The 25,207-nt window shown below is 44.4% G+C and overlaps 1 protein-coding gene across 1 annotated transcript; it reads right to left on the bottom strand.

The window, feature by feature from the left end:
* Positions 1-2,665: 2,665 nt before the first annotated feature.
* LOC110091640 (uncharacterized) lies at positions 2,666-25,207 on the bottom strand. The gene is made up of 6 exons (XM_072988367.2): positions 25,115-25,207; positions 20,365-20,875; positions 15,361-15,487; positions 13,842-13,918; positions 11,597-11,723; positions 2,666-8,093 (listed from the first exon to the last, which is right to left on the bottom strand). Exons 2-6 carry the CDS (start codon positions 20,779-20,781, stop codon positions 7,015-7,017), a joined length of 1,827 nt encoding a protein of 608 aa, XP_072844468.2. The 5' UTR covers positions 20,782-20,875; positions 25,115-25,207; the 3' UTR covers positions 2,666-7,014.

Below are 25,207 nucleotides of genomic sequence, written 5' to 3'. Positions count from 1 at the left end.
CAACCAGAAAAGCTTTGTAAAAAAAAAATCTCTTCATTTTTTTAACACAAAATAAGATGAAGAAAATAAACAATTAATAATAAAATAAACAAAACAATCAGTAAATAATAATAATAGTAATAATAATGATGATAGTGATGATGATGCTTATCATTATTACTATTATTTTCAAGTGAGCAACTAGATGTGGTTTCTTCAGTATTCTATATCTGCTGTATTCAGATTCAAATGTCTACATTAACAGTTCTTTAACCTTTCATCTTCTAAATATGAATTGTCCTGAACATGAATGGAATACTGAAGAACATGAACTGTTCTTCTGAACAGACCTGGCAGTGCTTCCTCTTGCATAGCTGAGCCACATTTGGCTTGAGGGAGGAAGCAGTTGAGACCCTCAGTATGGCTTGAAGATGATCATCAGTCAGTCTGGACCTGTGTAGCATTTCCCTTTATTAGGTCAATGGTTCATGTTTTGTTATGTAATTGTTCATGCATATTCATGTTGCTGAGGGAGCCGAGAAAGAGGATAAGAGGCGGAGCCTGAGAGAGATGGTCAGAGAGAGAGAGAGATGAATAGAGTGAGAGGGTGGAGAAGGGAACAGAGTGTGGAGTTTGGGGAAATCTGAGAGGTGATTAGAGTTAGGAGTGTATTATCAAATAAAAGATTGTTGTTAATAATAAATTTACCTAAAGAAGATATTAATGAATCACTATCAATTTCTGTAATCCGTAAACAAAAGTTATATTTAAAAGATTTTTTTAAGTGTGGACCTGAATCTTCAGCTTCCTGAAGTAGTGGAGATTTAGAGATCACCTGGTGGCAGCAGTGTCAAAGAGGGGATTGTTTGCCTTCGTGTGCTCTGAAGCTTGACTGACGGTCAAGCAAAAGGCACGAGGGTGAACGCCACAACCTGTACTTGGACTTATTGAAGTTCAAGGTGGAGAAGAGCTTTTCGCACAGGTATGTGCTCCCAAAAAAGGCACATGGTCCGCTTGGACATTCGGGAAAGCTCGGGGAAGCTGGGGGTCAATTCTCTCTCAAAAAAAATGTCCAAGCTTATCTGCTTTTCCTCTCACCTCCCTGAACTTCACTTTGAGTTAAAAGTTGCACTGCAGGTTAATGAGCTCCATTTGAAGCACAGGAGGGGCATCTTACACATCAAAGGAGAAGGGGTCCACAAAAATTTGAAATGTGGCTCTGTGTGTCCAGAAGGGGGGGCCCTCTCTTTGCCCGGCAGTCTTCTCCCTCAGGGGTTTGGCGCCACCGGGGCTTCTGCTTTTAAGTCTCTCTCTCTCCCCCCCCAGTTCTTTGCGGGTCACCGCCTCCTCTCTGCAGAAGCTGGCAGCCTCTGCTGTCTAAGATCGCAGCTGCCGGTAAGCGCACTTGGAGCAGGGCTGCGGAGGACGGCTAGGGCTGGCCCCCCATGTGGCCCAAACCAAATGTATGTGCGGCCCAAACCAAATTTTCATCTTCTAATGTGGCCCAGGGAAGGTGAAAGGTTGGACACCCCTGCTTTAAACCTTGCAGTTCCCTTCCATTCAGCCCCCAACTTCCTCTCTAGCACCCCACATATCTGCCACTCACTGGATCCCTTGATAAAACCACAAGCAAAAATATATGCCCCCTCCCCCAATTTCATTGGCCTCTCCCATAGGCTGGAAATATATAACATATGAGCACTCTCTGGTTCTTTCTGATGCCTAATTCTGATATTGCAACTTACAAATATCTAGGAAAAATACGTAAAAGATATTTTTTCCCTAGTCACCTAAAACTGAGAACGGCACAAAATGTGAAAAACTCCAATCAAAATCCCTCAAAAAATGATTGAAAAGTCATTAGAAAGCACATTTCCAAAGCAAGCAGAGAAAACTGCTTCTTATGCCTAAAAAGTACTGTGTTTCCTCAAAAATAAGACAGTGTCTTATATTTATTTTTCCTCCAAAAACTGCATTAGGGCTTGTTTTCAGGGGATGTTTTATTTTACAGTCATGTCTTCTGGTTGCTGCACAAGGGTGGAAAGCAGGGCTTAACTTAACTGGGGCTTATTTTCGGAGTAGGGCTTAAATTACGACCATCCTGAAAAATCATACTAGGGCTTATTTTCAGGTTAGGTCTTTATTTTCAGGGAAACAGGATAACTTTATGACCACTGCTACCACTGCAGTCATTACTAGTGAAGAAATAACTGGTTACCTCAGAAGCAACTACAAAATGGCCGCCTATCCCTATAGCAGCCTCTCAGAAATGACTAGCTTTGGAACAGCAGCAGCAAGCACTTCAGGGCTATAGACCAGATGTGGAAATGGTTGCCAGAGGACTTGAAAAGAATAGTTCTTATCTCCAAAAGCGAGAAATGGCAAGAGAGGTGCTTCCTTCTCCTCCGTACTGCCCAATATCAGCTACCTGAGATTGCTACCTAATAGCAACTGGTTGGCTTCCAGTGCTTATTGGACTCAGCTTCCAGATGTTGGGTCTTTTCCTGTGGAGAACTGACCAAGAAGCTCGTCTTTCAATTGAGCTTCATCATGGGCGGTCTGTATGGGCCCAGAGTAGCTCAGGGAACTCAGATTACCTTCCGTACTATTTTTCTGAAGACCCCAAAGGGAAGAAATCTACATGTTTCCCCAGTAAACGTTGAGACGTTCTAAATAATAAACACCGTTTCATTTTCTTGTACATGTTAGCTTTATTTTGGGAATAACTACAAGTGCATATAACAGGTGGGAAAGCCTGCAGAAATGGAAAAGAAACAGGAAAGACAAGAAAATCTAACTCATGCACATCCCCATTCACTGGTGTCACAATTCAATCTTAATCTGAATTGTGCAAAGTTGGAACAGAAAACACAGAGGAAAGTAAAAACGATGTCCCCACCCCACAAAACCATAAAGCGTATTCACTACACACGTTTCCAAGATTAAAGAAGTGTGATTTCATCTCATCGACATTTATATCTAAAAGGTTAAATACAGTGTGGACGTTGTCCTCAAACCATATGCGTCCAACACCCTCCCCTCTATATATAATTGACTTCCTAAGGAAACTGCGGTCCATCCACAACCTTTCAGATAATACCATCTTGGCCATCATGGATGTACAGGCACTTTTATACCAATATTCCTCACGGAAATGGGCTATAACCCTCTACTCATACATAACTACTTGATCTCCAGTAACAACATGTTTTTTCACATCAATGGCAATAGACCATGTATGGCTCCATGGTCTTCAAGGTGTGTACATGCATGATTTTTCATGCTGTCTGGGGGAATTCTGGAAGTTGCCCAAAATCACAAATCTGCACATCTCTAGAAAATATATTCAGGGCTGGCCTGGAGCATTGGTGCCTCAGTTCCTGTCTTCAGAAACCGCTCCTCTGAGAGTCACCATGACATCTCTGTCATCTACAATTGTGGAGAAATTCCACCAGGAGGCCAAGAACTATCATCCCTACCTCAATCTAAGCTTGCACCAGACTATATAACAACCATACTTTTGGGGCACTACTGTGCAATGGCAGAAATGGCATATAAATATAACCAGAAACCCACCAACTCTTACATATTATATATGTGTCATTCATATTTTTGGGACTCGTAATGCCAGAAATCTACAAAAATACCTTAAGCAGATTTCTGGGAGTTCCAGCCCACAAACTCACACCTGCTAGAACTAGTCCATAAGCCTTTCACTCACCTGGAGAAAGGATGAGGGCCTAGTTCCAACACTTCATTTCCTGCCTTAGGTCTTGAAACATCTCTCTAGAAACAACCTTAATATACAAGGTTCATTTGAACTTCAGAACAGAGAACGGCAACTTGAGGCACTCCAGAGAAGTGGTAGTCTCCAGTTCCCACCAGCCCCAGTTAATCTGGTCAATAGTGATATCATCATCATCATCATCATCATCATCATCATCATCATCATCATCATCTTAGAACCAGCCCCTGTCAAAGAGGCACCATGGGGGAATCGAACTCCCAACCTTTGGCTCCATAGCCAGGTGCTTAAACCTCTGAGCTATCCAGCAGCTGGATAATAGATTAATGGTTCGTGAAAGTCTGGAAGGCTACAGGCTTTTCTCCCCCGGTTTTACAGAAGGAACCAGAACATCAATTTAGAAAGCTTGGAGTCTAATTAGTAATACTGTATTGAAAATCTGATCAATAGCTGTAGTATATCTGCTCTGCTAACTGTTGAAGTCTTCGACACTGGCTTATAGGCATGAGAGTTTTTTCTTCCCACTCCAGCTACCAGAACTTATCAAGTTTTTCTTCAGCTAGAAATCCAATAGCTTTACCAAAAAAAAATCCAAGATCTCAGAGGAGTACCAAGATACCCATCTCTTCCTTGCCAAGGTTCTCTCTGAAGCAATGGGCGTTAAGCATTGAGAATGACATGGGTGGAGCTTTCTAAACTCCATGGGAACTGCAAAGCATTAGGAGACTGGTAGATTTTTTTGGTGGCACCACCTACAGAAACTAATGAACAGACTACCATCTCCTAATGCTTTTCAGTTCCCATGGAGCTTAAAATGCTTCACCCGTGTCTTTCTCCATGCTTAATGGCCTTCATAGTGGACAGAACCTTTAGCAAGGAACAGATCTTTGGGCTAAAGCTACCAGAATTCTTGTTCATTTGATTCCTGGTGAACTTAGGTAGTTAGAGTGAAAAAAAATATCTGAAAATCTATGCCTTTACTTCTGTTTCTGTGGAACCATATGAATTCAATTTTAAAAACTCCTAGTGGTTTCTCAGTCAAATAGGTGATAATACAGCCCTTACAACTCCCCTTGAGCTCAGCAAGAATGGTAGGCAGAACAGCACAAAGAAATAGTCTTGCCCCGCTTAACGATTAGCCCGCATTATGATGAATCCGCTTCACAACTATGTTTTTGTGATCGCAAAACGATGGTCTAAATGGGCTTTTTTCGCTTTGCAAAGATCGGTTCCCTGCTTCGGGAACTGATTCTTCACCTTACGACGATCAAAACAGCTCAACGTCAGGTTTTCAAAATGGCCGCCAGGTGCTCAAAATGGCTCCCCGCTGTGCTTAGGGACGGATTCCTCGCTATACAGGCACCGAAAATGGCTGCTGTATAGAGGATCTTCACTGGACGGTGAGTTTTTAGCCCACTGGAACGCATTAACTGGGTTTTAATGCGTTTCAATAGGTTTTCTAATTTCGCTTTACAACGTTTTCGCTCTACAGCGATTTCGCTGGAACGAATTAACGTCGTTAAGTGATGCACCACTGTAGAACTAATTTCAGTGCCAGTGAATACTTACTATTGATGGTATAAGATTTCTTTTCCCCCTTTGGGAAGAGGGGGTCTCTATCAATAGATCTGTTTGCATGGTAACAGGTGCCCCCTGGCTTAGAGGCAAGGTTTATTCCCCCAAGGCAGCCTACAGACCTACCTGTCAAAGATGTTGGTAGCAATAACAGTTCCTTTCTCACATGCACACACAGAGTCACAAACGCACCTTGCTGCATCTTAGGAAACCCAACTGGTACATGATATATGAGACATTTAAATATCCTAATAAAACCATGACAAGGGATAGGGGGCAGAAGGCAGAAGATAAAACCAAAGAGGCATGTTCACCTCCTATCAAAAAACAATACACAGTAGGACCCCTGCATCCACAGGATCAGTATCCACTGATTCACTTCTCCATGGTCTTAAAAATATTAGACCTATTAAAAGAAAAATCCTAGAAATATATATATTTCTAAAGAAACGTTATCAGAACTGGCCACTAGAAGGAGCCAGATACCATGTTTGCTATAATCTGTGTTTTTTCGCATCTGCGGGAGGGCTTGGAACTGATCCCCGGTGAACATGTGGGTCCAGCTATAATGTCAGTACCAACCACAGCTCCACAGCTACCATTCCATGTAGGCAGTAAGGTCCAGAAACTAGACAGTGGAGACCAGTTCAGCTTGGCACACTGGGCAGTCATTGGGGAGTCCTGTGAGAATAGTCCAGAGTCCAAAGTCAAGTGGCCAGTCCATAAATCATTTACAGGTCAAACAGGGAGCAGGCTGGAGCGTGGTCAAAAGACATCCAAATTGGGCAGAGGGAGGTCAGGTGGAAACAGATGGAGGATGAAGAAGACAAATGAGATGGGAGCCAGAGGTCTCTGTTATCTTCTGCCGCTTGGTGTAGTTGAAGGAACCTTCTTCTGAACCTGATCAGCTGCTGGAACCCAACGGTGGCTTCTTTGCTCTTTCAAGGGGACAGAGTCTCTTAATAGGTTCATAGGAACACTTAGTATTCCTGCAATAGGCAAATCCACCTAGCTGGCGACTACCCCAGCAAGGATTTGCTAGGTAACAGCTGGGTGGTAATGTTTTTGTGTTAACGAACCATTGCCATATTGTCCATTATCTATTTCCTCCCCTGGACATGAATCTCAACAGCATATTGGGGCCAGCTGTTTGCACTCCTGTGTCTGAAGAAGTGGATTTCAACCCAAGGAAGAGAACTGTCATGTCTTTGAAGTGCAACAAAACATTTCACTCTTCCCCCCCCACCCCCTTTTCTTTTGCCAACATGCTGAGACAGACTAGCAGAGTGACTTCTTTGGAATCTGGAGGCTCAGAAAAGTTGACAGGGGCGAAAAATGATTGGTTACCCTAGCCCACCAGAAAGACAACCAAAGGGGTCCCTGATCAAATCAAGCCTGAACTCTCTCTAGAAGCAAAACTGAGGAAATAGAGGCTGTCATCCTTTGGGCGCATTACGACGAGACTCTCTGGAAAAGACAATAATGCTGGAAAAAGTGGAAGGCAGTAGGAAATGAGGAAGACCAAAGATGAGATGGATTAACTCAATAATGGAAGCTGAGACCTTGAATTTGCAGGACCTGAACAAGAGATGTTAATGTTAGGAGCTTCTGGAGATCATTAATTCACAGGGTCGCCATATGTTCGAACAATAACATTGGTATTGTTTCTTTTCCACCTGGATTAGTTAGACGACAGCTCTGCCCTGAAGCGCTCTTCAAAACTCTAAGCATGTAAATGGTTCTTGGCCTCCATAGTTTTGTTGACAAGCTATAAGGTCTGTGTTCTGAGGGAAGGTCTCTCCGCAGTCTGAATAAGGAAATGGTTTTTCACCAGTGTCAATTCTTTGATTATCTAGAAGAGGAGGCAGATTGAAGCACTTCCCGTACTCTGCGCTCTTATACGTTTTTTCTCCGTTTATACAGTTCTTCTCTTTGTGGATTCTTTGATGTCTACTAAGGCTACTTGGGTGACAGAAGATTTTTCCACACACGGAACATGTGAAGGGATTTTCACACGTGTGGATTTTTTGATGGGCCGTCAGGTTGGTGCTGTGTGTGAAGCTCTTTCCACACTCGGAGCATTTATAGGGTTTCTCGCCGGTCAAAGGCTTTTTCTCCTTGTGGGTCCCTTCGTGTCTGCGAAGGCTACTGGAGTGAAAGAAGCTTCTTCCACAAACCGGGCATACAAACGGCTTTTGGCCCCGGTGGATTTTTTGGTGGGCGATAAGGCTGCTATGCCAAAAGAAGTTCTTCCCACACTCTGAGCATTTAAATTGCTTTTGTCCTGTATGGATTTTCTGGTGGGCTGTCAAATTACTGCTCCAGGAGAAGCTCTTCCCACACTCTGCGCACTTAAAAGGTTTTTCCCCGGCGTGGATATTCCGATGCGACGTCAGGTGGCTGTTGTTTGTGAAGCTCTTCCCACACTCTGAGCATTTAAAAGGTCTTTCTCCAGTGTGGATTCTTTGGTGAAAATTAAAAGTGGACAACAGGCTGAAGCCCTTCCCACACTCTAAGCACTTATAGGGCTTCTCTCCCGTGTGGGTTCTTTGATGCTTTGTCAGCCCGTGGATGTCCCAGTAGCTTTTCCCACACTCTGAGCATTTGTAAAGTTTCTCTCCCGTGTGGGTTCTTTGATGTTTAGTGAGGCGGCTTCTGCGCGTGAAGCTCTTCCCACACTCTAAGCATTTAAATTTCTTTTCTGCGGTTTGGATCCCCGGATGATGAGGGAGGCTCGTGCTCTGCTGCTGTTCGCATTCTGTTTTGGTTCTCTGCTCTTCATTCTCTTTATCGCCTGTGGGAATCGAAGAGAAGAGACTGGTCAGGGCAGGATGTATTCTCCTGTCAGGGGATACAACAAAATAAAGGATGGAACTGCACAGTGGGGGGCGGGGGGAGTCTCATTTTGATACCCTATGACTGCATGTTTCCAATTTGGGCCCCCACTGGCTTCTGTAGTTGTCCCAATGCCAAACAGAGGCAGAGGTAGAGGAAAGCTATCAAATGGTTGCATGGAACTAAAACAGTGGAAGCTCCCTTTCATAGAATCCTAGAATCACAGAGTTGGAAGGGGCCTATAAGGCCATGGAGTCCAACCCCCTGATCAAGGCAGGGATCCACATCAAAGCAGATCTGACAGGATGGTGGTCCAATTTTCTCTTGAACGCTTCCCGTGATGGTGTTCACTGCCTCCCAAGGTCATTGGTTCCGTTGTCGTACTGCTCTAACAGTTAAGAAGTCCTCCCTGATATTCAGTCTAAATTCAGCTTCTTGTAGCTTGAGCCCATTATTACATGTCATACAGTTTGGAATGATCAATAAAAGATCCTACCCCTCATCTTTATGACTACCTTTCAAGTACAGTGGTGCCTCGCTTAACGGCGATAATCCATTCCAGGAAAATCGCCGTTAAGCGAAAACATCGTAAAGCGAAAAAAACCCTACTGAAATGCACTGAAACCCTTCAATGCGTTCCAATAGGGTCAAAACTCACCGTCCAGCGAAGATTCTCCATAGGGCAGCCGTTTTCACTGCCTGTCTTGGGAGGAATCCGTCCTAGAAAACAGCGGGGAGCCATTTTGTTTACCTGGTGGCCATTTTGAAACTGCCGATCAGCTGTTTTAAAATCATCGTTTTGCAAAGAATCGGTTCCCGAAGCAGGGAACCGATCATCGCAAAGCGAAAAAAAACCATTTAGACCATCGTTTTGCGATTGCAATAAGATTGTCGTAATGCGGTTTCGTCATAATGCGGGGCAATCGTAAAGCGAGGCACCACTGTATTTGAAAAGTGCTATTGGATCTCCTCCTCAATCTTTTTTTTCTCATGGCTCAATGTGCTCAGTTCTTGCTGTCTTTTCTCAGAGTGCTTGGTTTCCAGTTCCCCTGATCATCTTTGTTGCCCTCCTCTGAACATGCTCCAGTTTGTTGGCATCCTTCTTGAAGTGCAGTGTCTCAAGAACTGGGTACAGTATTCTAAATGAAACCTAACCAGTGCTTTGATCGGACAAGATATCAATTGGCCATTTCCACTGGGAAAACACATTTCCTTTGCCTCTCCCTTCACCCGAGTTGACCTATCACTTATCTGAAACAGCGCTAATTGGAAAGCATTTGTGTTGTTGTTTTTTAAAAATAACACTATTTGAAGACAGCAGGCACTTAGTTGAGGGGAGCTGGCACCCGTTTGCACTGGATCACGAGACCATACATGGCACGAAGCAGCAAAGAGCAATGTCAGTTCAGTCCGAGCAAAATAAAAGACCACCTTGGCCAGCTGAAGAAAAAAGAGATTATTCCCCACTTAGAAAAGAGGATTTCCCAATGGGCTTCCTCACATTGAGCTGCACATTGTATAGTCGCTGGTTTTTAATCTGATCCCACCTGTACCACTTCAGATGCAAACTGCGGGGTAAACGGCCTATGCTATTCCTGTGATTCCCAACCTTAAGTAAACCAGAAATCCTGGCCAGCACAGCTAGCGGTGAAGGCATCTGGGGAAGGTTCTCTCTAAGGTGTGCACACCACTCCACCTCCCTCCGCACAACTTTCCTCCTCTGTGTAGGGATCATTTTCAGTCCCTTTGGTTCCAGTTGTGATGGAACCCCACATGGTGTGGGGTGGGGTGGGGCGCGGAATCGCGCATTCACACAGGTGTGAAGTCACACACGCAAGAGGCTGAAAATTAGAGGGTATGTTGTTTTTGGGAGTTGCAGTCCAAGAACACCTGGGTTACACCTACGGTTGGAAACCACAGCAAACTCATAGGCAAATAACAGAATAATTTGTTAAAAACTGGGGCCAGGTAGATCTTGCCATCTCTCAAAATAGCTGCTACTGTTTGGGTCAGTGGAGGTTCATCTTGTTACTCTTCCTTGATCTCTTGGGACTTTTGTTAGCAAAGAACCACGTTACCCTTCCAGATGTCTCCAGACATTAAAAGACATGGTTTATTTGCATTGCTTCTGAGTCAGTTCTGAAGAAATACCTTACCGTCCCCTAGACCTAGAGGACAGTTCTCAAGAAAAAGAATACCAACTGTGGCTCAAGTAATTATATATAAGTGCTGTGTTATACCAATGTCATGTTTACATGATTTCATATAACCTTTTTGTGTGTACACAGCCACGCATAAATTTTGTAAACTGTATTAGCAGAGTATCTGTGAAGATTCTCAGTCATCCAGGTGAGGTTATCTGGAAGCTGAGTCACGGCAACTGGACTTCTTTCTTATTAGGTTGAAATTTTTCGCTACTCATCCAAGTAACTTCTTCAGTCTGAGGAGAGCTGGTAAGACGGTCTATCAGGGATCTCCTATCAACTCTCCTCAGACTGAAGAGGCTACTTGGATGAGCGAAACATTTCAATCTAATAAGGAAGAAGTCCAGTGGCCACGACTCAACTTCCAGATGTATTCGTGGAGATCGTTCCATTAAGTCTGTGGACAAAAGGTGCACTGCTTCTACCAAACAGACAGACAGACAGACAGACAGACAGACAGACAGACAGACATTAAATTATATACTGACCTCTTAGTACAATGCACTTTTCTGGGAGGTTTACAGCAATAAAATCACAACATTCAAACAAATTTTAAAAAAAACAGAGAAAATAGCAATAAATTCGAAGAGGCATAATCTGCAAACTTAAATGCAGAACGTGAAACAGAATGAAAAACCAAGCAGGTTTACAGAGAAAGGCCTCTCTAAAAAGCAGTGTTTTTAGGTGACTTTCAACATTGGGAAGCTGTAGCTCCACTGGGAGCTGGTTCAAGTACAGCGGTGAACTGAACTGATGTACTTCGGGTGGATTATAATTTATTAAAACAAAATCCTCTTGCAGAACTACACAAATGGCGTAACTTTAAGAGACAGGTTGGCCCAAACTAAGAGATCACTGTAGACATTATCAGTGTGCAACTGATAATGTCCAACTGAGTTAAGTCATCCAACTCAGTATGCAACTGATAACATCTACGGTGATTTCTTGGATGGGACCAATTTGCTCCCAACTGTTATGCCATTCGTGCAATGCCAGGGTAACTACACAGGAGGATTCGGGCAAATATTCATTGGTTTACTGTTTTAACTGTGCAGCACCGATTATGGACTTTCAATTTTGTTTCAATAAGTCCTATTTCTATCAGGCCAGTTGTCTTGGCCTTGAAGAACCACGCTTCAACATGAGATGGCTTTAATGATGGTCTTAAAACAGCAGATTTTCTTTGTTTCTTTGTTTACTGAATAATAGTTATTCCTGCATCCCAGATCCACGACTCAAAGGAAAGAAGGAGCCTTACCTACAAAAGCCACATGAGCAGAAACTTCCTCCATGACTTCCCAATGAAGAGCCTTCTGGGCTGGATCCAAAAGGGCGTACTCCTGCTCCGTGAAATACACAGCCACATCCTCAAAGGTCACCCATTCCTCGAAGAAGAAGACAGTTCGTCACTACAAAGCTGCTCAGCAGTTCTCAAAAGTCATCAAATTGGAGGAAGGAGAAGAAAATAACCCTGTAGATCAGTGGCTCCCAACCGAGGGGTCCCCAGAGCTTCTCGGACTAAAACTCCCAGAAGCCATCACCATTAGCTGTGCTGGCCAGGATTTCTGGGAGTTGTAGTTCAAAAACCTCTGCGGAGCCAAGTTTGGGAACCATTGCTGTGGAACTACACTGCCAACGTAAAAGACAGTGGAAGTGAGGTAGCTATGAGGCCTTCCATAAAATCCAAAGCGTCTATGGTGGTTGGGAGGGCAGACTGCGCCGTTTATTCACTCTAACAGTACCAACTTTTCACCCTAAAATTATAATCCCAGGTAAAAGAAAAGGTAAAGGTTCCCCTTGACATTTTTAGTCAGTCATGTTCGACTCTAGGGGGCGGTCCTCATCCCTGTTTCCAAGCCGTAGAGCCAGCGTTTGTCCAAAGACAGTTTCCATTGTCACATGGCCAGCACGGCTATACACGGAACGCTTTTTACCTTCCCACTGAGATGGTACCTATTTATCTACTCGCATTTTTACATGCTTTCGAACTGCTAGGTTGGCGAGGAGCTGGGACAAAGCGATGGGAGCTCACTCCGTTGTGTGGATTCAGTCTTATGACTGCAGGTCTTGTGACCCTGCAGCACACAAAGGCTTCTGCCAGGTACAATTATCTCTGAATAGAAAATATAATAAAAGTTCAGAGGGCATTTGTAAAACTTCTCAAAACTGATGCAGTGAACAACCGATCTGACCTAACTGTACGAGAAGACAAGAAATCCAACTGCTGAAGAAAGAAACACACCTCTTCGGTGAGTTGTCACATATCAAGTCCTTGGCAAGCCGAAGGTCTATTTATTTCCACTGGTTGCTGGTCACTTTCTGGGCCTCATTCAAAGTGCTGGTTATAGGATTTATAAAGCTCTGTCTGTCTCTCTGAAGGATCCCATTACCCCAGGTGAGCCTGCTTGGCTTTTATAGTCTTCTGGGGAGGCCTTCTCAGTGGCGGCTCCCAAGCTGTGGAACTCCCTTCCACGAGAAGCCAGGCTGGTCTCCTCTCTTTCATTCTTCCGCTATCAGGCAAAGCCCTTCCTTTTTAGGCAAGCTTTTAACTGATTTGCTGGCTGGCTCAGCGGATTAGGCATCTAGCTGTGGAGCCAGAGGTTGGGAGCTTGATTCCTCACTGTGCCTCCTATAAGTACAGCCAGCCTGTGTGGCAATGAAGAAGAGAATAGGAAGCCATTTCTGACTGAGAAAACCCTGAAAAGGGCCACCATAAGTCAGAATTAACTTGACAGCACATGATTACTATTATTTAACTGACTCACACAAATAGAGGCATTACGGAATGCTGCATTTAGTGAATTTACAGAATTCAGTGGTGCATTTCATATTGCTGAATAGTTTACAGTGGTGCCTCGCTTAGCGATCGCTCCGTTGAGCGATGAAATCACTTTGCGATGGACTTTTGGCCATCGCTGGAGCGATCGCTTAGCAATGGCCCCTATGGCTAAAATTCGCTTTGCAATGATCGCGGCGAAGTGATCATGGCAAAGCGAACTTTTTAAACAGCTGATCGCCACAAAAACAAAATTGCCACCACTGTTTAGCCTCGCTTGAGAGGCACCCAAAATGGCCGCTGGTATGGAGGAATTTCGCTTTAAGGTACGTTGTTAGCCCATAGGAACATATTAAACGCATTTTAATAAGTTCCTATGGGCTTTTTCATATCGCTTAGCGATGAAATCACTTAGCAATGTTTTTTCCGGAATGGATTAACATCGCTAAGTGAGGCACCACTGTATTTGCACTTTTCATATTACAATTGGTGGGTGTTTTTAATTTGCAGTACCCAGGGCTGAGGGAGTGGGGTGTGGGGAAAGGATTTGGGCCCCCTTGTCTTGCTGGGCCCTCCCCACTGGACCAAAGCGACCAACAAGTTGCTGGGCGAGAGGCGCCTTTCCTCTGTGTGAAGAGGGCTTCTTAGTTTGTTTGGGAGGCAGGACATCCAGAGTTCCCCAACTTACTCTACCTGAGGATCTTGTCTCCGTCTTTTTTTTTCTTACCGATTCTGGCTCCACAACAACAATATTAAATCCTCCAGGAAATGGTCCTGAACTCAAATCCAGGCTCATTCTGCCATCTGTGAGGGAAACAGAGGTGGTGACAAATCTTTTGATAAACCTTGGGATTTCCCTTTGGGCATCAAAAATAATCCAAATGCTTTGCATGGTCTCAAAATGAACCAAAAGATAGTGCTTGCACTTTCCTTTACTGACAATTTCGAACCATAAAATAGACGGACATCTCCTGCGGGTTTTAGTCTATATATAATCCCATATTTTCAAATCCGGACTTCTTGTAAACCAGGCTAATGAGACCAAAGGCCTTAAGGGAGAAATATTTCCATGTGGCTTCGACAAACAACTCAAAACACTGGTTCAGATCCTTTTGAGATTTGACCTCTAAATCAGTGGTTTCCAGCCTCAACTAAAACTCCCAGAAGCCTCCAACACTTGCTGTGCTAGCCAGGATTTCTGGGAGTTGCTGTCCAGAAACATCTGTGGACCCAAGGTTGGGAACCCTTGTTCTAAGCGAACCATATTTTCAAGAGTAAGCCAAGCTAGAGAGAAGCACCTGCTCCCTTCACAGACTCAAGGGAAAAATTAAGGTACCAAAGGAACTTCAGGGGTACTTGAATGAATGAATGAATGAATGAATGAATGAATGAATGAATGAATGAATGAATGAATGAATGAATGAATGAATGAATGAATGAATGAATTTATTACGGTCGGGTGACCAGCTCATACTGTAAAATATATTATATGGTTAAAATATACAAAATGCAATTTAAAAAGTATACAACAGATAATTAATTTACAACCATATTGTACTGGTTGTAAAATATGGGTGTACAGTGGTGCCTCGCTTAGCGATCTAATTGGTTCCAAAAAACCATCGCTATGGGAAAACATCGCTAAGCGAAACACCATTTCCCATAGGAATGCATTGAAAACTGGATAATCCGTTCCAATGGGAACAGATTACCGTCCTTAAGCGAAAATTGCCATAGGAAACATCGCTAAGCGAAATGCAGTTCCCCCATTGAAATGCACTGAATAGGTTTCAATGCATTTCAATGGTTTTGACAGGTCCGTTGACAGCTGTCAAACCTACAGTTCAATGCATTCCAATGGGGGTGGGGAAATTCACCAAAAATTAACGAAGACTCAGAACAAAGCCAAATTAAGTTTGCAAAGGTTTTACAGGGTGCACTAACGATTCCAAGCATTTTAAACAGTTTTTGAACATTTTAAGACACACTAAAAATAGCGAAAACAAACATTGCTAAGCGAAACAGGGGGGCCTAAACTGTCATCACTAAGCCAGGCAAAGTCCCGAACATCGCTATGCGAAATTTCCCCATTGGAAACATCGCTAAACGGAGCGCAAGATCGCTCCAAAAACCTCATCGCTAAGCAAATACATCGTTAAACGAGGCAATCGCTAAGCGAGCCACTACTGTACTTGAGAAAATGCAATCAAGTTAAGACGTGAAATGGGGAACACAGGTGTCCTTACCCAGCAATCGGGCACCTCCGTAGCTCTCCTGTATGATCCATCCAAATGGTGCCCAACCTCTGGCACCCAGAGAAGCTATCTGGACTGGAGGGAAACCGGCAGCCACTTTAATTAACGCTCCCGTCAACTGAAAGAGGAAGATTGGAGGCAGAGTGGAGGGGCTGGTTAGGAGCAGAAAGGAACAGTACAAAGCTTTTCCACACTTTATTTATTTAAAGCATTTACAGCCCACACGATATCGCTGGAGTTCAGTGTAGGTTACAGACCCATATAAAATCATTTTTTAAAACTCTGGTGGTCTTCTAAACTTGCTCTGCTCTGAAAGCCCTTATATATCATCAACTTTCATTGAGTGGGTGTAGATTTCGTCCCAGACTAAATCCAAGCTGGCTAGATAGCTCAGTAAGTTTGGCTGCAGATCCAGAAGCTGGAAGTCCAATTCCCGGCTGGACCTCTTGGGAGAAGAGCCAGCCTTTGTAGCCTTCGGCAAGCTGTATAATCCCAGGGAGAAGGGAATAGTACGGTAAACCACTTCTGGTTACCCTATATAGAAATGCATCTATTATTGTTAGCCACCCAGAGTAGACATTTAAATAAACAAACAAACAAACAAACAAACAAATAAAATAAAAAAAACTTGGAAAGGGTAACCATAAGTTAGAATCAACCTGACAGCATGTAATTATTATTACATTAAACCTACTGACAGCAATGGGATTTGTTAGACCACACTAATATAGGTGCCATTGAGTTCAACAGTTCTAGTACCTAGATGTGGGTTCAAATCCCTGCTTGGCCACAGGGGGGGTCTAGCAATCGGAAAACACTCCATGACTCGCACATATACCTGGAAAACCCTATTACAGACACCTTAAGTTGAAAACAGCTTGGCAGCTCATAATACAAAGACTATAATTGAAACTATGACTTCAGCATGATTGAGATGTTAATGAAATACAGTGGTGCCCCGCACAGCGAGGTTAATCCATTCCGGATTAACCTTCGCTGTGGGAAACATCACTGTGCGGGAGGGAAAAAGCCATAGAAACGCATTGAACTTTGTTCAATGCGTTCCTATGGCTTTCAAGCTCACCGTTCAGCGAAGTTCCTCCATAGGCGGCAGCCATTTTCGCGCCCTTGATGACCTGGTTAGTCTTTAATAATAATAATAATAATAATAATAATAATAATAATAATAATAATAATAATAATAATAATAATAATAATAATAATAATAATAATAATAATAATAATAATAATGATGATGATGATGATGATGATGATGATGATGATGATGATAACAACAACAGAAACAAAAACAAAACAACAACAACAACAATCATCATAATATGATGTCAAGTCAATTCTGATTCATGGCAGTGCCTTTCAGGTTTTCCAAGTAGAGAATACTCAGGAGCAGTTTCCCCCTCCCTTCTTCTGGCGGGTCCCTCGGACTCCGCAGCTTGCTCAAGTCCACCCAGGCTGGCTGTACTTTGCAGGAGACCCAGTGGGGGAATCAAACTCCCAACCTCTGGCTCCACAGCCAGATAACCAAACCACTGAGCTATCCAGCCTGCGATCTGCTCCTAACTTAAGCCCCAACCCAATGCGTTGGTGCTTGCTTTCGAACCCTGTATATGTCATGAGATCCTGAAGACCTAGAGACTGCTTTCTCTCATACCAACACCAACCTCCCTGAAGATTTTCTAATGGGGTCCTTATCACATGTACCATCTCTAGAAGACAGGCGCTTTGCACGCATAAACATGGCACCCTGACTCGAGAGCACCGGTTCCCAACCTCGGGTCCCCAGAAGACTGCAACTCCCAGAAGCCTTCTTCACCAGCTGTGCTGGCCAGGATTTCTGGGAGTTGTAGTCCAAGAACCTCTGGGGACCCGAGGTTGGGAACCACTGCTCAAGAATAAGCTGAGTGGGGGAGCCCAGCTCAATCCAGCTGTGCTCCTTTCAATGCTGGGACAGGCGTTTCAAACAAATCACCTTACCTTTGCTTGTGTGCATTCAGGTACTCATTGGCTGAAAATCCAGCAGCATAATGTACCCTCTGGAAGGCTGACCTCATCCGCTGCAGTAGTTCCCACCCCCAGAGATCACATATTTTTGATTCTCCCTTCCTGAGGGTCCCAAGGCTTTCTGGGGATCCCCTTCGTTGGGATGGCACTGTGGGCCCAGGTAATTAAAAGACTCCCCCACCCATCCTGTGCCCGCCCACCAAAAGCTTTCCAACAATAAAAGGAATCCTAAGGGTGCTTCCGGACCTGATGAAGAGCCAATCAGAACTCTTTAATTTCCAAAAAAAACACCTGCTGCTGCTGATGACATCATCACACGCAGATGAAGTTGCGTTGTTTGTTTGCAACCATTATTTAAAACAAAACACCTATCCTGCTCAATATCAAAACATCTCAGAACAGCAAAAAAAAAAGCATTTGCTCGAAAAAAAGCATTGGGGCACATTTTCAGGGATTTTTTTTTCATGTACAACCATCATCTTCTGGTTGCTGGAAGATGATGGTTGTACATGAAAGGGAAACAGGGTAGCGTTTGCTATAATCCGCTGTTTTCAGCATCGGAGAGGGGGGGCTTGGAACTGATTCCCTCATGGATATGGGGGTCCTGCTGCATTACTGAATTTCTTAGTTAAAATCCTTCAGTTTCGACGCTGCCCTGAAATCTGCTTGGTTGCATGAAAGTTCTGAAATTTTAAGAACAATGTTCAAGAGAATACAGTGGACCCTTGACTTACAGACGGCTTGACTTACAGACTTTTTGAGTTACAGACTTCTCTGGCCGCAAAATTTAGGTTTGACTTGCAGACTGAGATTTGACTTACAGACCAGAAAAAACCCAAAATGGAACAAAAACGGCCTGTTATGGGATTAATCGGTTTTCAATGCACTGTAGGTCAATGGAGACTTGACTTACAGACTTTTTGACTTGAGAACCGCCTTCCAATATGGATTAAGTTCTCAAGTCAAGACCCCACTGTAATGAAGTAGAACTGTTGTCACCAGAAGAAGCCAAGTATAAACCAAATAGTTACAGAGTCTGTAGCCAAGTTCCTGTTTTCTATTGCAAAATCTCATAAAAAGGCCTTTTAAATTCTAACGGACTACTTTTTTTAAATATTGGCATGTTTTAATAATTAGTTTTATTTTGTTTTTATTGTTGTATTGTTATATTTTATTTTTTGAACACGGGTCTGTGACAGGACAATAAGGAATGAATGAATGTATATTTGTATCTGAATTGTATTTTATTTTACGGTCTTAAATGTTGTGTGCTTGGAACTGCATGTGGGTTGTCTGCTTTGGGTGATAAAGATCTCTGGGACCTTCTTCCTGGCTCATTTTGCTTGGAAGAGACAATAGAAAATCACTTCATTTTCCTTACAAGCCACTCCTGCTCTGGCGAGTGCTGGTGAATGAACCTCAAGGGTTTACATTTTGTAGCACCTAGTTTGGGCTGCGCTTGCATTACTGCTGTTGTTTTGTTATCCGAAAACAGATATTCGCATCTCAGTAAAGTTCACTCCATTTGCAGTACAGTGGTACCTCGCTTAACAATGTTAATTCATTCCAGCAAAATCGCTGTAGAGCGAAAATGTCGTAAAGTGAAAATAAAAAACCCATTGAAACGCATTAAAACCCGGTTAATGCATTCCAATGGGCTAAAAACTCACCGTCCAGCAAAGATCCTCCATACGGCAGCCATTCTCGGTGCCTGTATAGCAAGGAATCCGTCCCTAAGCACAGCGGGGAGCCATTTTGAGCACCGGGCGGCCATTTTGAAACCCCAACGATCAGCTGTTTTGATCGTCATAATGCGAAGAATCGGTTCCCGAAGCAGGGAACCGATCTTCGCAAAGCGAAAAAACCCCATTTAAAACATCGTTTTGAGATTGCAATTGTGATCGCAAAAACATTGTCGTGAAGCGGATTCGGCATAATGCAGGATAATCATTAAGCGGGGCACGACTGTACTCAAGTAACTCAGCTCTGTAGAACCCAGAGAGTGGCATGCTGGCTTTGTAGGACAGCACCAATTGTTCTGTCGGCTGGAGGATCTACCCCACTCCATGAAAATCTCTATTAGAAATGGTATTTTTTTAATTAGATTTTTTAAAAATTTAATCTTGCTCCTTGTAACTTGAGCCCATTGTTGCACTCTGGGATGACTGAGAACAGATTCTGACTACAAATCCCATAATTCTCCATTCTGGGAGTAATCCCTGATTTAGGTATAATGTACCACAACTGCTTGTTTCATTGGTTCCGTTAAGATTTGTTTTATGATTTTATTGTTGTTTGCCTCTTGTTTATCCCATCTTAGAAGTTGTAAACTGCCCAGAATACTGCTTTGCACTAATGGGGCAGTATTAGGGTTAAAAATAAACACATAGACAAACAAACAAATAAATACATTACTAATTAAAATAATAATCAAAAATTAATTAAAATGAATAGTTAATAACAAATCAATTACCAAACACCTAAGTATAGCTCACCTGGAGAAAAAAGACCTGAACTGGAAGATTTTGAGGCCTAGCTAGGCTCATCTAACTTTCTGTTCTGGGAAAAAAACTCCCAGCAAGCACTGGGGCAGGAAAAGGAAACCTAGGTGGGATCAGGCCTAGCTTAGCCTCAAGGCTTTTTCAGTGTAGGCCTTTCGCCCCAGGTGAACCACATTTAGGTGTCTGGAAGGTGTGAGTCAGTTAAAATTCCCAGAGGGGAAATTGTGGGATTTGTAGCCCAAAGAGTAAAAACAAAAACAAACCAACAAACAAAACCACACCTTATTTTCCATCCCTTTTACATGTCATTGGATTTTTCCAAAGAAGAATCCCGTGCTATATTTGGACCAACCACTCCAGAAGGTCAAGTCATCCTTCTTTGAATGTTTTCTTAAATAAATAAATAAATAGAATCGGGAGAGCTGGGGTTCTCCAAACTCTGGAATGATTAAAACGACACACGCTCTCTCACCTGCTCCTTTTCTTGCTTCTTCTCCTCTGCCTGGCTCAGGAGGAAGCCTTCGGCCAGGGCCACTGCCTGAGCCGTGGTCTCGGCCCCACATTCCCGCACCCAGGTCTGCATTTCCGGGGGCAAGATAGCCAGGAACTGCTCCAGGATCACCAAGTCCACGATCTGATCCTTTGTATGACTCTCAGGTTTGAGCCACTGACGGCAAAGTTTGTGGAGCTGGCTGCAAACCTCTCGGGGTCCCTTGGAATCCTGGTAGGAGAATCTCCTGAACCGCTTGCGCTGCATGTCCAAGCTGCCAAAAAGCATCCCCAGGTCCTTCTGCCTTGGTCTTTCCCAGGATGATGCTGCCCTGCTCCCAATCGCAATCCCGTGAGGGCTTCTTCCTGGTTCGGGACTAGCCGAGTGCTGCTTTTCCATCTTGGATCGGTGTTCTCGTTTCTACCTCCGACAGGACTCACAAGACCTTCTTGCTCCACTGCCAAGTTCTTGAGGTGAGGGGAACCAGAATTGGCTGGAAAGGGGAAGAACGCATGAGATGATGAGATTATGTCTGACGCTCTTGGAACAAAGAAACAGAAATTTGTTTTAGCAAGAGCGAAGTGTAGGTTTCTGGAGAGCAACTGAGGCTCTTTCCTAAAAGAAGGAGAAGGGGACACCATGACTCCGAGTGACGCTGGAGAGGGTGGTGGTGAGAGGCAAGAGCTGAGGCATTCCTTGTTCACATACAAATCACGGATACAACAATATTGACAAATAATGCAGAATATGTTCTGGGACTGGGACGTCCTGAGTCACATTATTGTCTGTTGACGAGAGATGGGCATGAACTGCACTTTGGTGGTTCGGCCCGGTTCAGAGCGGTACCTGCCCAGGTATTCTGTGGGTGATGCATGCTTCCCTCCTCTCTCCCCTCCAGCCAGTCATGCATTCACCATCACCAGCATGATTCCCTCCTCTGGGTGACCGTCTACTCAGAGGCAGGGCTGCCGGCGTCCCTGCCCCACTTCTTTGTCTTCATGGGTGGCTGCTGGAGGAGGTAGAGGGAAGCACACGGCACATTGCACAGAGATTGCCCGGAAGAGGCAGAGGAGGGAAGCACCGTGTTGCCAGTGAGTGGGTGATCACCCAGAAGAGGCGAGAGAAGGAAGTGAGTGCCACACCAAACGGGGCCAAACCACCAAAGCACTTACAATACCAAAAACCACATTCAAAGCAGCAAGGTACAACAATCTGGTTTGAAAAACCCATCAGGCGGCCAGTCACTCAGGCCAAGCTTGCCTGAAAAGAAAAGTTTTCACCTGCTTGGCGGAAGGATGGCAAAGATGGGGCCAGCCTGGCCTCCAGTGGGAGGGGGCTCCAAAGTCTGGGAGCAGACTCTCCTGTGTCCCCACCAAACATGAAGGCATCAGGACTGAGAGAAAGGCCTTCCCTGAAGATCCTAATACCCGGGCAGGCTCATAAAGGGAGACACCGTCCTTGAAATAGCTTGGGCCCAAGCCATTTATAGGTTACACTTAACCCTAGGGATAAGTAGGTGACTCCCTTTTCTCGTGATCCTACAATGGTTAGTATGTTAGTAGTAGTAGTATGGCATCCTTCAGTCTCGAAAGACTATGGTATCGTGCTCTGTATGGGGGACTTGGAGCAGCGTCTAGTGTGGCTGAGGAGGCCGATTCGAGAGTGACAGTCTCTTCCACACTGATGACAGATCCAATTTGTCCCCTGTCCAGCTCCCTGGTTTTGCTGCTTTTGTGACTTCCTCTTTGCCTCAGCCTGCTGGGCAAGGGTCTCTTCAAATTGGGAGAGGCCGTGATGCAATGCCTGCCTCCAGGCTGAACGCTCAGATGTCAGGATTTCCCATCTGTTGAGGTCCATTCCTAAGGCCTTCAGATCTCGCTTGCAGATATCCTTGTATCGCAGCTGTGGTCTCCCTCTGGGGCGGTTTCCCTGCACTAATTCTCCATACAGGAGATCCTTTGGAATCCGACCATCAGCCATTCTCACGACGTGCCCAAGCCAACGTAGACGTCGCTGTTTCAGTAATGTGTTCAAGCTGAAAATTCCAGCTCGTTCTAGGACTACTCTGTTTGGAACTTTGTCCTGCCAGGTGATACCAAAAATCCGTCGGAGACAACGCATATGGAAGGTGTTTAGCTTCCTCTCCTGCCGTGCACAAATCGTCCAGGACTCACTACAGTACAGGAGTGTGCTTAGGACACAGGCTCTATAGACCTACATTTAACATCCCCATTGAACACTGAGTCCACAGAATAGTTACAAGTACATGTGTGTTGCGTGCCGTCAAGAGGCATTCAGCTTACAGTCACCTTAATCAAACTCCAAATACAGTGGTGCCTTGCATAGCGACGATAATCCGTGCAGCAAAAACCGCTGCAAAGCGATTTCGTCGCTATGCGATTTTTAAAAGCCCATAGGAATGCACTGAAACCCCTTCAATGAGTTCCTATGGGCTTCAGACTCACCTTAAAGCAAAAATCCTCCATACGGCGACCATTTCCGCTGCCCAGTATGCGAGGAATCCGTCCCAAAACACAGTGGGCGGTCATTTTTTTTACCCGGGGGCCATTTTGGAACCACTGATCAGCTGTTGGAAAATCATTGCTATGCGATGATTGATAAGCGAAACAGCAAACCGATCATCGCAAAGTGATTTTTTTCCCATAGGGAACATCGCAATGCGATCGCTATGCGATTTCTTCGTTAAACGGGGCGCCCGTTAAGCAAGGCACCACTGTAAAATAAATAAAAATACTTCTCATTAGCGACAGAGGATGCGTGGTTAGTTTGTTTGGTGTTCCTCTATCCTGGATCGTAGTCCGCATTTTCAGATTTGTGAGCATTGCCTCTGTGCTGCCATACACCCCTCATCTGAAGAACTGGTTTCATCCTCATGTGCCATCAAGTCAAATCTGACGTATTTTGCAGCAGCACATCTAATACATAATTGCACACCATCAAGTTGGTTCCAACTTATGGCTACCCTTTTCAAGATTTTCTACGTATAACAGTATTCAGAAATGGTTTCCCCTTCCCTTCTTCTGGGGGTGCCCTGGGACTGTGCAGCTTCTTCAAGGCTACACAGGCTGGCTCTTCTGCCAGGAGGCACCGGGAGGAATTGAATCCCCAACCTCTTCTAACTCACTGAGCTTATTGTCCTGAAAATTTCTGCAAGGAAATAACATGTGCATAGACAATCTAGAGCAGGCGGGATGCTAACTGCAACAGCTAACATTATTGGCTTATTGTAATAGCTAATATTATTACTGTAGATTTATCTACAAACTGGAAGCTGTAAGTACAGGAGCAAGAGGGACCAGTTCATCCTCGCCCTGTTTTAAATATATAATTGAGCTTCTCTGTGTTATATGCCATCAAGTTGCATCTGACTTCTGGCAAAACCTAACAGGATTTTCAGGTTATGTGAAATACTAAGGAGGGCTTTTATCACTGCCACTCCTTCCCTTGAGTTTCCGTGACTTAGCAGGCATTTGAACCCAGATCTTCTGGATCCTAGTCTGTGACTCTTATCCACCACACTGCACTGGCTCTCTTAAGCTTTTCTTATTATAATAATATCTCTCACCCATCAAGTCAATTCTATTTTATGGCTATCCTCTCAAGGGTTTTCTACACAGTGACCTTAGAAGTATTTCCCTATTCGCATTCCCTAGGGGCGCCCTGGGATTCTGCAGCTTGTGGGATCCACAGATACTGTGGATCAATCTGGGGCTATCATAACATTGGGCACATCATGAGAAGACAAAACGGGCTATACAGTACAAGACAATAAAGCTGGGGAAGGTAGAAGGCAGCAGGAAAAGAGGAAGACAAAATATGAGATAGGCTAACTCACTAAAGGATCCACGGGTTTGAGTTTACAAGAGCTGAGCAGGGGTAAAAAAATTTTTTTGGAGATCTCTTATTCATAAAGTCACCAAAAGTCAGAAGTCCCTCGACAACATGTAATAATAACTGTTATAAGTAAGAAGCAATGAGTCAGTACATAAGGAACTGCACATCTTAACTAAAATGACATAAAACTTATCATCAACATGGAAAGGAAAAATGCACCCCATGTTTGAGATAGAGAGACAGACAGACAGATATCTTTATATACTCTCTCTCTCTCTCTCTCTCTCTCTGTATTAAAAAAAAGATCTCAAACATGGGGTGCATTTTTCCTTCCCTTGTTGATGATGTTATATATAAAATAATCTGTAGCTTTCGAACTTTCTTAACATATAAAAACCCTCTACTTTCAAACTTTTCCTGCAGTGCTTCCGGATCTCTCTTCCTGCTGCTGTTAGGGAGTTTATCCCGATGTAATGAGGGCGTTTTGAAGTCGTTGTGTAACCCCCTAAAAGTGGGTGCCACGGGCGAGCCCTCCCAAAGGAGGCCAACTCCTTTTTGGGGGTGAAGCGGGGGGGCGGGGCAGAGACCTTCCTCTGCCTCCCCCTTTTCGCCATCCGAGGCCCCGTTCTTGTGGGGCACCCCCCCCAAATCGGCCTCCCTACCCCACCCACCCACCCACCCACCCATTCGCACCCTTGGGGTTCCCTTGCACCCCAATATATCCCCGCCCTCCCTTTGACCCCCTTGGGAAGGAGCCCCCACTTCCACCTCCCCTCCCAAGGAGGGACGCCCCCCTGGATGGAAAGCACGGCTTTCCCATCCTTGCATCACACAGACACACAAACACACACACACCCTCCATCCATCTGTCACTCACCGGGTCTCTCCGAAAGAAAGAGGGCGGGGGGGGTCGATGACCGAGACACAAAAGGGGGGAAGATGACAGCCGTCTTTCTCACCGGAAGTGACG

This window comes from Pogona vitticeps, chromosome 2 (assembly GCF_051106095.1).
Source record: "Pogona vitticeps strain Pit_001003342236 chromosome 2, PviZW2.1, whole genome shotgun sequence".
NCBI classification, from domain to species: domain Eukaryota; kingdom Metazoa; phylum Chordata; class Lepidosauria; order Squamata; family Agamidae; genus Pogona; species Pogona vitticeps.
This window is presented reverse-complemented; position numbering and strand designations above follow the sequence as displayed.